At 43.7% G+C, this 15,512-nt stretch overlaps 1 protein-coding gene across 1 annotated transcript in view; it reads left to right on the plus strand.

Moving 5' to 3' along the window:
• tmem266 (transmembrane protein 266) overlaps positions 1-10,352 on the plus strand; it is a 195,419-nt gene extending 185,067 nt beyond the window's left edge. The window contains exons 10-11 of the mRNA XM_073025524.1: positions 3,163-3,225; positions 5,340-10,352. Of these exons, the coding sequence (XP_072881625.1) occupies positions 3,163-3,225; positions 5,340-5,914 (638 nt within the window). The 3' untranslated portion in view covers positions 5,915-10,352. The remainder of the gene's footprint in view (positions 1-3,162; positions 3,226-5,339) is intronic.
• The last annotated feature ends 5,160 nt before the right edge of the window (positions 10,353-15,512 follow it).

Here is a 15,512-nt window from a genome sequence, read left to right on the forward strand (position 1 = left end):
AAAGAGAGAGAGAGAATACACATGTCGAACCTCGAAGTGGACGGGCTACAGCAGCAGAAGACCATGAACATGCACTCAGCGGCCACTTTATTAGGTACAGAAGCACCGTGGCCACTGAGTGTAGGTCAGAATATGTTCAATCCTGATTCCTCATTCATTCTACAGCAGTTCACAGGGCCCGTGAGAAATATAATGTCTCGATAAAGGTACAAAAATAAGCTTTTCAGTATGAATTATCCGTGTGAGGAAAGAGAGGGGGTGCTCTCTATTACTTCCCTGAACGTTACATTCACTTCAAAGTTGAAAGTACATTTATCATCAATGTGTACTGCGTACAACCTGGAGATTCATCTTCTTGCACGCAGCCACAAGTTAAAAGAAACACAATTGAATCCAAGATATAAAAACACACACACACACACTCTCTCACACACACACATACACACACTCTCTCTCTCTCACACACACACACACACACACACACACACACACACACACACACACACACACACACACACACACACACACACACACACACACACACACACACACACACACACAGTGTGAAAAAAGAACAAGCTGTGCATTGAGTGAACAAAGAGCACTCAGAATATTAACCGAAGTGTGCCCGAACGCGAGCCCACAGCCACAGAGCCAGGTCAGTGCTGTGCCGAGTGACGGGAGTTGCTGCAGACCTCAGATCAGCGCTGAAACGAGTAAACCTCGCAGGGTAGTGAGCTGAACACCAGTTTGTCCCTTGCCCTCTGCCTTCATGCTTTGATCAAATCACGGAAATAGTAAACAAAAGCACATGGATCCTGAACCGTACACAGCTGTGGAGCTCGTTCAGCGCCGAGGCGAGCGAAGCCCGTACAGTAGCCCAATGGCTGCGGGGCAGCAGTTGCTCCTGAACCTGGCAGTGTGGGGCCCACCTCCCGCCCAGCGCTAGTAGCGAGAAGAGAGGGAGCCCAATCAGACGTTGCTGGTCATCTGTTCTTTCTCTGTGCTCAGCCTCAATGATTGTAACTTTGCTGAACACTTTAATCAGCGCAGAGTAATGGAGTCAACCATGGCCTGGACACAGTGCAGCATCCACCCCTGGCGACGTCCACCCTGGCTGTAACTGCACTCTCAAGAGTCCAGTTCACAGAACCCCTCAGGAAATCACAAAAGTGCCATATCGTTTGGTCGGTTCAAAAGAACATCCTTAAAAGGGAAATTATAGACTGCAGACTGCAGCAATCAGAAGAACTCTATGTGCCAGAGTATCGAGTAGTTTTGTGACCTGTCTGCGAAACGTTGCTCTTGGCCGCTGGTGCCATCTTGCCGGGCTTCTTGTTTCGCTGAATGCTGGGCTGATTCCTGCACTTCTGCATATTGCAATTGTTTACGTATTTATATGTATACAAAGAGGCACAATTTGTGTCTTGCTATTTGTTTTAAGTATTGACTGTAATCTCAGCCTAAGGCTAGCTCGATAGGGTACAAGTAAATGAAATACTTCCCCCTGAATTGGCAACTGCTTTTATCTCTGGCCTTCAAATTATCCATCTATCATTCTTACTTCCAGTTTCCAGATGCCAACACACTCCCTCTAACCTTACCTTTCCTTCTCCCTATTCTACATGGTGTTGGATTCGAGCCTTACTGAGTTACAATCATAGAACACTACAGCACTGAAACAGACCTTTCGACCCATCTAGTCAATGCTAAACTATTAATCTGCCTAGACCCATTGGCCTGCTAGTGAACCATAGCCCTCCGTACCCCTTCCATCTATGCACTTACCCAAAAATTTTTAAACGTTGAAGCCGAGCATGCTTCCACCATTTTCCCGGCAGCTCGTTCCATACTCGCACCATCCTCCCACTCATATTCCCCTTCAACATTTCACCTTTCACCCTTAACCCATGACCTCTAGTTGTAGTCTCACTCAACCTCAGTGGAAAAAGCCTGCTTGCATTTACCCTATCTATACCACTCACAATCTCCCCTCATTCTCCTATACTCCAGGGAATAAAAGTCCTAACCTTTTCAACTTTTCCCTATAACTCAGGTCCTCCAGACCCGGCAACATCCTTGTAAATTTTCTCTGCACTCTTTCCATCTTATTCACATCTTTCCTGTAGGTAGGTGACCAGAACCACACACAACACTCCAAATTAGGCCTCACCAACATAACATCACAACTTCTCAAACCTTCGCATACTTTCCCCAAAACCTCAAAGCTTTCCTGCCCACACCCCCCTCACCCCTTTCCACCCCTCATTTCAGGACACTGAGATCTTGAGCTTATTGAGGGAAAGCCACACACTGATGCTCAGGTTAGACCAGAACACACAGGAGCAGAACTAGGCCATTCAGCCCCTCGAGTCTGCTCGGTCAACGATCATGGCTGACTTATTATCCTCTCACCCTATTCTCCCATCTTTGAAGCTCTGAGTAACCAGGAACCTAAAGAAATTCCACTTCATCTCTATTCTAAAGGGAGATGCTTCTATTCTGAGGCTGTGCCCTCTGGTCCTAGACTCTCCTACTATTGGAAACATCTTCTCCACCTCCACTCTGTCTAGGCCTTTCCGTATTTGATAGGTTCCGATGAGATCCTCCTCTGTTCTTCTAAACTCCATTGAGTGCAGGTCCAGAGCCATCAAATGCTACTTATATGTTCACCCTTTCATACATGGAATCATTCTCATAAACTTCCTCTGGACCCTCCCTAATGACACCACATCCTTACTTGGATATGAGGCCCAAAGCTGTTCACGTTACTCTTAAGTGCGACCTTATTAAACCCCAGCATTGTGTCCTTGCTCTTACATTGCAGTGCACTCAATACGAATGTGAACATTGCATTTGTCGGTGTATTACATTTCACTATCGGTGATGACATCTGCACATTCCAACATGTTTCAGCCAATGGCGCGCCTTGAAAATGTTGCCAATGGTGTGATTTAGGGGACACATTAGTAGCCCACGCAGGAAGGTTTAAGTATCAGTGAGTTGTGGATCAGATGTTGGGATTGATGTTGAGTGATCCTGATCACGAGAGGCAGGAGCTGAAAGAACTGTTTACCACAATAGACTCGATGAAGGTGATCCCCAGCTCTGTTAAAGTGAGAGCCACTCAGCGTGTTTCACTTGTCACATCTTATTTTTCAGAAGCAGCCACAAGCGACGATATGAACAATTACATCAGTCAGTATTACAGCGAGCCGAGCAGCGGTGAGTCGAGTAAATCACCCCCTCCGTCCAGCCCTCGCCAGCAACAGCATCACAAAACTGTCCGAATAAAGACACAGAACCCTTCTCTGCCTGGGAGAGGGAAAGGAATTGTCAACATTTCAATTTTGAAACTCCACATCAGTTTCCTTCCATAAAGTGCGTCGATGGAGCAGAGGTGCTTCTGAACAATCTGTTAGTTTTCCCAAGAACAATCTCTTATCAATAAAGATTTTAATTTGTTGACCCTACATCTCCCTACTCACTCGCTGGATCAGCGGTCCAAAACCTCAGAATCGGAATCAGGTTTATTATCACTGACATATCGCTGACATCGTGCCAGTGATGAAGCATTCCACGGGCCTGAATGACCTCCGCCCAGTTGCACTCACTTCCATCATTAGTTATTTTGTAAATAACACTATTCTTTTGCACTTCTGTTTAGGTGCTAACTGCATTTCATTGGCTTTGTATCTGTACTCGGCACAATGACAATAACGTTGAATCTAATATGTCATACAATGTGCAGTACAGAGCAATACAGCAAGTGTACTTTAAATTATTATTTATTCTCAGTGGCCACTTTATTATATACTTCCTGTACCTAATTAAATGACCTTCTTTGGCTGTCCATTGATTTCGATGTTGACTGAGGCCTGGGCAGGATTGTATGGAAGACCAGCAGTTGCCCAAGCTGCAAGTCTCCCCTCTCCACCCCACCGATGTTGTCCAATGGAAGGACATTAGGACCCATACAGCCCTGGTGTCATCGCAGAGCAATGTGTGGTTAAGTGCCTTGCTCAAGGACACAACACGCTGCCTCAGCTGAGGCTCGAACTAGCGACCTTCAGATTACTAGCCCAACGCCTTAACCACTTGGCCACGCGCCACACCACTGTATATGTTTGTGGTCTTCTGCTGTAGCCCATCCACTTCAAGGTTGGACATGTTGTGCATTCAGAGATGTTCTGCACACCACTGTTGTAAAGCGTGGTTATTTGAGTTACTGCCACTTGAACCATTCTCCTCTGACCTCTTTCATTAACAAGGTGCTTTCACCCACAGAACTGCTGCTCATTGGACTTTTTTCTTTACACACCATTCTCTGTAAACTAGAGACTGATGTGTGTGAAAACCCCAGGAGATCAGCAGTTTCTGAGATACTCAAACCACCCCATCTGGCACCAACAGTCATTCCACAGTCCAAGTCACATAGATCAGATTTCTTCCCCCATGCTGATACTTGGTCTGAACAACAGCTCAGTTTCTTAACCACTCTTATGCTTTGAATTGCTGGCATGTGATTGGCTGATTAGATATTTGCATTAACAAGTAGGTGTACAGGTGTACCTAATAAAGTGGCCACTGAATATATGTCTGCAACAGCAGTCAGTGCAAAATACATACTACGTAAATGTAGGATAAATTACAGTAAAAATATATATCTAACAATTAAATAAGTAATGCAAAAATAGTGAGATGGAGTTACATAGAACAGAGAAATCTATAGCACATTACAGGCCCTTCAGCCCACAATGTTGTGCTGACCAATGTTGTGCTACTCTAGAAACTGCCTAGAATTTCTCTACCCTCTATTTTTCTAAGCTCCATGTACCTATCTAAGAGGCTCTTAAAAGACCCTGTTGTATCTGCTTCCACCGCCACTGGCAGTGCATTCCACGCACCCACCACTCTCTGTGTGAAAAACTGACCCCTGACATCCCCCCTGTACCTACTTCCAAGCACCTTAAAACTTTGCCCCCCTCGTGATAGCCATTTCAGCTCTGGGAAAAAGCCTCTGGCTGTTCACGCGATCGATGCCTCTCATCATCTCGTACACCTCGATCAGGTCACGCTTCCTCCTCAAGTCACCTATAATGCCATATAATGAGAGGTATTGACGGAGGTGGAGGCGCATACAATCTGGTCTCCAAGGAGAAAAGGCCCAGTTCACTCAACCTATTCTCATGGGTTTATCGTCCATTCAGAAATCTGACGGTGAAGGGGAAGAAGTTGTTGCTCTGGCTGTTAGTTCTGTAATTGAACAGATCTGTGACAACGAGCTAGAACACACTGAGATTCCATTTTGTGATGATAAACCTGTTTATTTTCCTCAGAGCCGGCGGTCCCAGAGAGCGGATCCCACGTCATTACCACTGCTGCTATTGACGTCCACCTCCCCAGCACGCTTCACAACACCTCGTCCGACTTCCTGAGTGTTGAGGTGCCGGCTCAGCTCAGTTCTGTGAGTGACGCCTCCAGTTCCATAGACAATGGCACCGCACCGGCCGAGAGTGCCCTGGGCTCTTCCACGGACTGCGGCACGCCCAGGGAGAACTCCTCTGAAAGCTACCTGCTCAAAAGGCACAAAGACAATGAGGAGGCCACGGCGCCAAATGAGCCAAGCAGAGCAGTGCAGCAACTGCTCTCTACCTTATCGGAGGACAGCTGCCTCACGCAGAAAGGACTGGACCCCGTCAACCTTAAGCCACCGAGTCCGCCTGCGTCCCCTGATGCCAGCCCAGAGATGGGGCACAGAGTTAACCTCTGCAACAAAAGAAACCAGGACCATCTCCATGTCTACCCAACAAAGCAGGTGATCCCAATCCAAGGGAATGATCTGGCGCTGGATGAGAAGTACAGGTTCCTGGAATCTACAGAGCCGACAGCAAACAGACTGCCAGAGTCATAGTTCTTACCCTGCCCGGAGCAGCATTCTGTTTACCTGGACTTATTCTTGTCATAAGCCAAGGATCAGCCGTGGGGAATTCATCCGTGACCTCAAAAGGGAAAGGTCATGGGCGTCCAGGTCCCACATCTGGATGTGGAGGAGAACGTCTTGCCATCAGCACCTCCTCAAGTACCGAGTCGGTGCAAAGTGTTACGATGAACCCATGACTTTCTTTTTATTAAGTACGTACATTTTTTGTTAACTTGTAATATACCACCAAGTGTTGAACATCATCGGAAGAGCTTTCTGGGAGGAAATCCACGATGGTTAGCGAGGGCGATTTTTTTTTTAGAACAGACACAGTGGCCTACCGTATCAATGAATGTATCTCCAGTGAGATAGGTCCCGGCACATCTGTGGGCTCCATGTGCCTGTCCAACCCACATCTCCTGATGGGAACACCCATGCCTAACAGCAGCTGCCGGCGATACTCTATGACAAGCTTCTGCAACGCCCTTACCTGTGACTTCAAAGGGATGGGTGGGGGGGGGGGATTTAACCCACAACACCCCCAAACCATAATCAGTACAGGAAGTCTCACACAAGTCACTACACCAGATTCCAGCAGTTTAACCTCGGGTCAGAGGGAGAGTTAGATGTTTGACAATACAAATGGATGTCAGTCAGAAAGGAAAGGGGAGACTTTGCTAATCGGTATTCTGGGCTTTGCAGAATGTTCTCATTTGTAATCTTCAATCAGTCATTCTGAAAAGGCATTGGGTTATGCAAAAACAGGTGATGTGACCGGGGCGGGGGTTTGCGAAAAACAATTGCGGTCTTTAAAAATGATACTGCAGACATAAGATAATTTAAAATAAATTACGTACAGGCTTTAAGTAATTTTTATAAATCCAATTGTAAACATAGAAGATTACAGCATAGTACAGGCCCTTTGGCCCACAATGTTGTGCCGACATTTTAACCTACTCAGTCTAGCCCTTCCCTCCCACATTTCTCTATTATCCATGTGCCTATCTAAAACTATCTTAAATGCCCCTAATGTATCTGCTTCTACCACCACCTCTGGCAATGCGTTCCACGCACCCACCACTCTCCGCGTAAAGAACTTACCTGACATTCCCCTGATATTTTTCTCCAATCATCTGAAAATCATGCCCCTCGTATTAGCCATTTCAGCCCTGGGAGAAAGCAGGAGGGTAGGGCTGAGAGGGAAAATAAACCAGCCATAGTGGAACAGACTCAATGGGCCAAAAGGCCTAATTCTGCTCCTTTGTCTTATGGTCTCACAGTTTTAAATAGTTTCTGGCTGACTCAGTCTATGTCTCTTATCATTTTATACGCCTCTATCAAGTCACTTCTTAACCTCCTACACTCCAAAGAGAAAAGCCCCAGCTTGCTCAAACTTTCATCATAAGACACGCTCTCTAATCCAGGCAGCATCCTGGTACCTCAGAGTACTTTGACAGCTCTTGACATGGAATAGAAATCACGAGAAAATCTTAGACAGCCTGGAACACTTCTTATGAATTAGATGCATCAGCACATTCATTGGATACTGGTTCATGGTGGTTTTACCCCTTTGTTAACAGAGTTACCGGGATGGATTCAGCAGATGGGAGAAAATGTGTTGGGATTATTAACACAAGAGATTCTGCAGATGCTGGAAATCCAGAGTAACACACACAAAATGCTGGATGAACTCGGCAGGTCAGGCAGCATCGACAAACAGGAATAAAGAGCCGATGTTTTGGGCTGAGACCCTTCATCAGTATTATTGATGTTTGTTACTGAACAGAATCCAGTTTTGACTTGCAGAGCTTTCTTTATTCGTATAGAAATTTGCTTTTCAGTTGGACCGCCTCACTCTAGCCCTTGGCAAGCTCTCCTGCCTAAGCTGTTAAATTCTCACCATTTGGCTATTAAATCAAGGACCAGTAAGTTTTGCTTTCTCACAAAAATCTGCCTCACCCTTCCCTCATTTACTGCCTGTCTAATGATGCAATTCCAATAACAATGAACTCAACAAATGAAATCAGCTAGTAACCTTGGAATAGTGTTCAAAGTTCAAAATAAATTTATTATCAAAGTATGTATATGTCAGCATGCACTACCCTGAGATTCATTTCCTTGGAGAGATTTGCATTAGAACAGAAGTGTAATAGAATCAATGAAAATCTTCACACGAACAACCGATGTGCAGAAGACAAACTGTGGTTAAGGAGCTGGACAAGTAACCAGACAAGTCACCTGGTGGTTCAGCAATGATAACTACCACAACAGCAGTGGAATTTAAATTTAGTTAAGTAAACCTAGAATTTAAAAGATAATATTAGTAATAATGTCCATTGTCATCACTTTTCTGCCTCATAATATTCCTTTTGGAAAGAGATGGTGAAGTGATTAATTCCAGGAACAAGATCCAAGCTGTACAAAATGCTGGAGGAACTCAGCAGGTCAGGCAGCATCAGTGGAAATGAACAAATAAATAATCACAGACCTTAGGCCTACTTCAGGTCTCAGCCCAAGACGTCAACTGTCTATTTCTTTCCATCAATGCTGCCTGACTTGCTGAGTTCCTCCAGCATTTTGTGTGTGTTACTCTGGATTTCCAGCATCTTCAGAATCTCCTGTGTTCAAAATCCAAGCCATAATGCCACTTGCACTTGCCCGTCCCCTGTTATGAGGCCAACAGTGATGATCCCGATTTCAACAGCTTGCTTCGGCTGCTCCAGTGGTCTTCTTTCACCAAGACACCCACCGTCCCAAGAAATCACAACCTCATTTTAGTACGCAGAAAATGAGCGGTTAAATAATTGGGAAAAGGCAAAAATCCAATGGGGTGATGGTAGAAGTCGAACCTAGACTGCACCATCAGTGGGCTCATCTGTATTTACTGACACTTATCCACCACTCAGAACCTCTAATGGCTGTTGGGTTATTCCAACTTTCCCTCAAACCTCCTGTCATGAAATATTGAAAGCCCTCAGTAGAGTGCATATGCTTCCAATAGTGGGAGAGCCTAGACACAGTCTCAAAATAGAATGATGTAGAACAGAGATGTGGAGGTGTTTCTTTCACCAGAGGGTGATGAACTGGTGGAATTCATTGCCACAGACAGCTGTGGAGGCCAAATCATTGGGCATATTTAAAAAGTGTGGGCTGGTAGTTTCTGGATTAGTAAGGGCGTCAACAATTATGGGGAGAAGGCCGAAGTATGAGGTTGAATGCAAAAATAAATCAGCCCTGTTGAAATGGCGGAGCAGATTCAATGGGCCAAATGGCCAAATTCTGCTCCTATGTCCTGTGATCATGTGGAGAAGGCAGGAGAATAGGAAAATAAATCAGCCATGATCAAATGGTAGAGCAGATGTGATGGCTGAATGACCTAAGCTTTATTGGTCAAATACAAGTCAGCATAAAGTGAATCATGATCTTTGAAACCAGTGTCCTGTGGGAAGAGCTCCCTACCACAAAGCAGATCCTTTTTCACACCAGGTTTCTGCTTGTAGATTGTAGAAGGTTGTATCTTTGGAAGTGCAACATTTGAATCTTGTTGAGAGCCCAGTGCAATTTATCAGCAGGTCAATAGTTGGGACTGAGATGCAAGGGGTTGATGCAGCATCTTGCCAAGTTAACAGAACACTGCGTACTCATGCTAGAGAGAGCGGGAAGTGTACTATCCGCCGTTCAGTGGAGTCCGCACCGGTGTAGAAGTGGGGCGAATGAGGTGTCTGGCTATTGAGCGGTACCATTGCTATCCTTCAGGCATGAGGGTTGTTGGGGGTGGTGAGGTGGCCAGTTGTCAGCAAAGACCACTCCTGACTTTCAAACTCTTGGAAAATGAGGGGACACTGAAAAATACAAACAGAGATGATTCTTTAAAAAAAAAGCATTGTCTCTATTCAACAAAGGTCTGTCGTTGACAGCTGTATCACCAGGAGAAGTCTCTCTTAAAATGGTATTTAATTTAATGGACGGAAACAGGAAGGCCATCTGAATTATGTATATGATTCACAGAACACTGGGCTCACTAATTCTCCAGGGACAACATACTGACCTAAAAATAAGGACAAAATTACCGTGCATTTAAAGATGGGAGTGGTGGGGGCCAAATACGAGGACTTATTTCCAGCAAGACTCCCCTGTACTGATCTGCTGCATTGACTACCATTGTCAGAGGACAACATGATTCAAGATGCCGCCTCTATAAGAGACTAAAGGCTTTAATTACGGGGACGGAGATATGATCTGATATTTGCACCCTGCATGTGAACTATATGCAGTACACACAAATTTGCATTCGTAACTTTGAAATGCTTCATTTATAAGGTCTGAATTCTGTTTAAAAACAAAAATTTATATTGCAACGAGAAACTGTGGAGAATATTATGAAGTCTCTTTTAAATAAAAACAATCGCAAGCTTTTTGATTTACTTAAGCGGTATCGTTAGTCCTTTGTTCGTCCCTTTTTCTCCCAACATAAAGCCACGTGGCGGTTAATGCAACGCTTTACAGTGCTACTGATCCGGGGTTCAGATTCTGCCGCTGTCTGTAAGCAGTTTGTACATTCTCCCACAGTCCACAATCGTACCGGTTAGCAGGTTAATTTGTCATTGTAAATTAGGCTAGGTTAAATCGGTGATACCAGGAGCATGAACAAACGGGTAGGATGAGGAATGACCACCTGACAGAGGGTACTGAAAACCTGGTTGACGCTGGAAGCAGGGCAACACTCCAGAGCTGCGCCCCTTGCACTGCTGGTGATTGATGTAAACCACGCTTTTCACTGTACGATTTGATGTTTCCGGGTATATTTCTCTGGAATTCCTTGCCGCAGGCAGCTGTGGAGGTCAAGTTTTTACAAATATTCAAAGCCAAGGTCAGTAGTTTCTTGATTGGTCAGCCATGAAGGGATACAGGGAGAAGGCAGGAGTTTGTGGCTGAGAGGGAAAATGGATCAGTCAGGTTGAAACGGTGGAGCAGACTCGATGGGCCAAATGGCCTAATTCTGCTCCTGTATGTTGTGGTCTTACGGTATATTGAAACAATAGAAAGCTGATCATTGTGCAGTTCATCAACACATGCTGGAGCGGGCAGGGTACTACGGAAAGATCAGGGTGAGATCTCACTTTGCCCCACAACCTCTTCAAGACAGAAGCTGCAAAACGTTGAAGAGATTGGAGTAAACCTTTGGGGAAAAGTTTTGTGAATGTTGCTAATGTTTCAACAACTGGCAGTAAAAGGTTAGTCAAAGCTCTCTTCTCAGGCTTAACCACAAAAAAAAAACAAGAAAATAGCAGTGCTACAATTTGTTACAAAATTAATGAAAGGCACTCGGAAAGATTAAAATTTAATGGTGTTGTTCAGAGAACTGAGAAGTGGAAGGAGCACATGTATTAGTGTACGGTGATATCTTCCGCACTCCCTTTGAACAGAGACTGATCATGGCTTTAGGGAAAGTCTGACCTCAAAAGCAGAACTGCAATATTCCCAATTAACTACTTAATCCCCAATATTACATGATGCACTTACTCTCTTTTCCAATTGTTTGTCCTGCTTTAAAGTTAACGAGAAGCAGCAATAAGATTATTTGTTAGTAGGGATTGGAAGAGAGGTAAATACTCACCAGGACAGGAGAGAGATCCCCGTTCTTCTCGTCATTAACTCCACTGGATAATTAATGCCGACATGAGAGGGCAGTCAGAACCCCAGTCTCATCCTTTGAGAAGAAGATACCTGGTGTATAAAGTCATGAGAGGCACAGATAGGGTTAATGAACAGTCTTTCTTTTTCCAGGAAAATAGGAATCAGAGACTAGAGGGCATCTGTCCAATGTGGGAGGAGAGATTTAAAAGAGACCTGGGGGTCAACTTTGTACTGTGACAATCAGAATCCGGTTTATTATCACTGGCATACACTCTGTGGCCACCTTATCAAGTACAGGAGTTACCTAATAAAATGTTCATGGTCTTTTGCTACTGTAGCCCATCTAGAGACTGTTGTGCATGAAAATCCCAAGAGACCAGCAGCTTCTGAGATACTCAAACCACCCCATCTGGCACCAACAATCATTCCACATTCAAAGTCACTTTGATCACATTTCTTCTCCATTCTGATGTCTTGTCTGAACAACAACAACAACCTCTTGACTATGCCTGCATGCTTTAATGCACTGAGTTGCTAGCACATGATTGGCTGATTAGGCATTTGCATTAAAAAGCAGGTGTACAGGTGTACCTAATAAAGTGGCTACTGAGTGTATCTTGTAGTATCTGTTGTTTGGCAGAAGAAATACAGCACAATACACAAAAATTACTATAATTTCACATTATTACAGATATTACCTTTGTTCCACCCATACAGTTTGTATAACTGTGGTTATACAAAACCACAGTTTTGTATAATACAGCCTCCTTAATACCGTCTCAGTTGAGAATATGGACACAGCACAGATTACAATATCTGGACTAAATGGTTGAGTTACACCCCGTGTCAATTAGTTTATTCATAGCTTTTAAAAGGAAGAAACGTAACATTTTATAAACGCAAGAGATTCTGCAGGTGCTAGAAATCCAGAGCAACACAATATCATTATTTGTTCTGGTGAAGGGTCTTGATCAGCCAAAACTCAGACTGTTTAATCATTTTCACAGATGCTGCCTGATCTGCGGAGTTCCTCCAGCAATTTGTATATAACATTTTAAATTTTTGGATGTGATTTTTGCTTGGCTCACGATGCTGTCAACACCAACTTATGTACCTCTCTATACCCACTGATACAAAACTTGCCATTTAGATAGCAGTTACAGCAAGCAAAGAAATTGATATTCATTTTTAAACATCAGAAATATCTCTGAAGCGTTTTGTGCCTACTGTTGGAAGATCATCTTTCCTCAAAGTAGCTGTAACTTGTAATTATATTTTTTAATGCTTCACAGTTGATGGATAGTCATGAATAATTCCCTCTAGGATAGATGGCTATTGAATTAAGTCAAGGGAATAACGGAAAAGCAGATTTTTTTTCAGAAAACATTAGAATCATAGGAAGTTACTGCAGAGGAGGAGATAATTGAATCCACTGTACCCCGAATGACATTAAATGTATTCCCGGATTCTCAATGTACATTTTAAATGTATCCGTTCCAGTCCTGTTGAGGGATCATGTCCCAAAACATTGACTCTTCATTCCTTTCCATAGATGCTGCCTGACCTGCTGAATTCCTCCAGCATTTGAGGTGTGCTACTCTGCATTTCCAGCAACTGCAAGATTTCTTGTGTTTTCTTATTAAATAAGACCATAAAACATAGGAGCAGAATTAGGCCATTCAGCCCATCAAGTCTGCTTGCCATTCAATTATGGCTGATCCTTTCTTTCCCTCCTCAGCCCCACTCCCCAGCCTTGTCCCCGTAATCTTTGAAGCCATGTCCAATCAAGAATCTATCAAGCTCTGCCTTAAGTACACCCAACAACCTGGCCTCCACAGTTGCCTGTAGTAATAAATTCCACAAATTCACCACCCTCTGGCTAAAGAAATTTCTCCACATCTCTGTTTTCAATGGAAGTCCTTCTATCCTGAGGCTGCACCCTCTTTTCCTAGACTCCCCCACTATGGGAAACATTCTTTCCACATCTACTCTGTCTAGGCTTTTCAACATTCGAAAGGTTTCATTGAGATTCCCCCTCATCCTTCTGAATTCCAGTGAGTACAGACCCGGAGTCATTAAATGTTCCTTGTATGATAACCCTTTCATTCGCAGAATCATCCTTGTGAACCTCCAATGAACTCTCTCCAATGCCAACACATCTTTTCTTAGTTGAGGAACCCAAAACTGTTCACAATACTCAAGGTGAGGCCTCACCAGTGCCTTATAAAGCCTCAGCATCACATCTCTGCTCTTATATTCTAGACCCCTTGAAATGAATGCTAATATTGCATTTGCCTTCCTCACCTCTGACTCTACCTGCAAGTTAACCTTTAGAGTGTTCTGCACAAGGACTCCCAAGTCCCTTTGCATCTCAGATTTTTGGATTTTTTCCCCATTTAGAAAATAGTCTGCGTATTTATTTCTACTACCAAAGTGCTTGACCATGCATTTTCCAACATCGTATTTCATTTGCCACTCTCTTGTCCATTCTCCTAATCTGTCTAAGTCCTTCCACAGCCTACCCGTTTCCTCAACACTACCTGTCCTTCCACCAATCTTCACATCAACTGCAAACCTGGCAACAAAACTATCTATTCTATTATCAAAACATTGATATACAGCATAAAAAAGTGGCCCCAACACCAACTCCTGCGGAACACCACTAGTCACTAGCAGCCAACCAGAAAAGGATCCTCTTATTCTCACTTGCTGCCTCATACCAATCAGTCAATGCTCTAAACATGCCAGTAACTTTCCTGTAATATCATGGGCTCTTAACCCTCATAAGCAGCCTCATATATGGCACCTCGTCAAAGGCTTTCTGAAAATCCATATATACAACATCCACTACATCTCCTTTATCTATCTTACATGTAATCTCCTTATAGAATTCCAACATGTTCATCAAGCAAGATTTTCCCCTAAGGAAATCATTCTGAATTTGTCCTATCTTGTCCAAGACTGATGAACTCATGCTGATTTGAGTGTATTCTATATCACAATGACTGTTCCATTTATTACAAATTATTATAAATTACTATGATTGCACATTTCACATTTAGATGGAGACATAACATAAAGATTTTTACTCCTCATGTATGTGCAGGATGTAAGAAATAAAGTCAATTCAATTCAATTCCTGTGTCACCAAGTACTCTGTAACCTCATCCTTAACAATTGACTCCAACATCTTCCCAACCACTGAGGTCAGGCTAATAGGTCAACTATTTCCTTTCTGCTTCCTTCCTCCTTTCTTAAAGAGTGGAGTGATATTTGCAATTTTCCAGCCCTCTGGCACTATGCCAGAGTCCCATGATTTTTGAAAGATCGTTACTAATGCCTCCATAATCTCAATCACTACCTCCTTCAGAACCCTAGGGTGCAGTTCATCTGGTCCGGGTGACTTAGGTTTTTCAGCTTTTTGAGCACCTTCTCCCCTGTAATAGTAACTGCACTCACTTCCCTTCCCTCACACCCTTCAACACCTGGCACACTGCTAGTGTCTTCCACAGTGTGTTAGGTTTCAGTCCCTCATATACTGTGACTCCAGTCAGCAAGTTCCAGTCAAAACCATTCTATGGGCAAAATTTCTTTCTCCACAGCTCTTTAGTTCTGCTCCAACCACTGGAAAACCTTGACTCCTGACTGTTGACATCACTATTTTTGGAATTTGGTCTGGTCTTTAAAACTGACAAAGGCTTCCCAGTTTTATATGCACTGTTCAGGCTCCTTTCAGCATCTCTTCTTCTAAATAAAAACAAACAACTCAGACAATCTTTCATAACAAATTTCCCAGATTTTCTGTTTGGTGCATCAGAGGTAGTTTTTTTTAACAGAGTGGTATGTGCATGGAATGATCTGCCAGGGCTGGTGGTACAGGCAGCTATATTAAGAGAAATTTAAGAGGAGATGGATGAAGGAGAAATGGAGGGCTATGTGGAAGTGGAGAGTT

This window comes from Hemitrygon akajei, chromosome 21 (assembly GCF_048418815.1).
Source record: "Hemitrygon akajei chromosome 21, sHemAka1.3, whole genome shotgun sequence".
Classification (NCBI taxonomy): Eukaryota; Metazoa; Chordata; class Chondrichthyes; order Myliobatiformes; family Dasyatidae; genus Hemitrygon; species Hemitrygon akajei.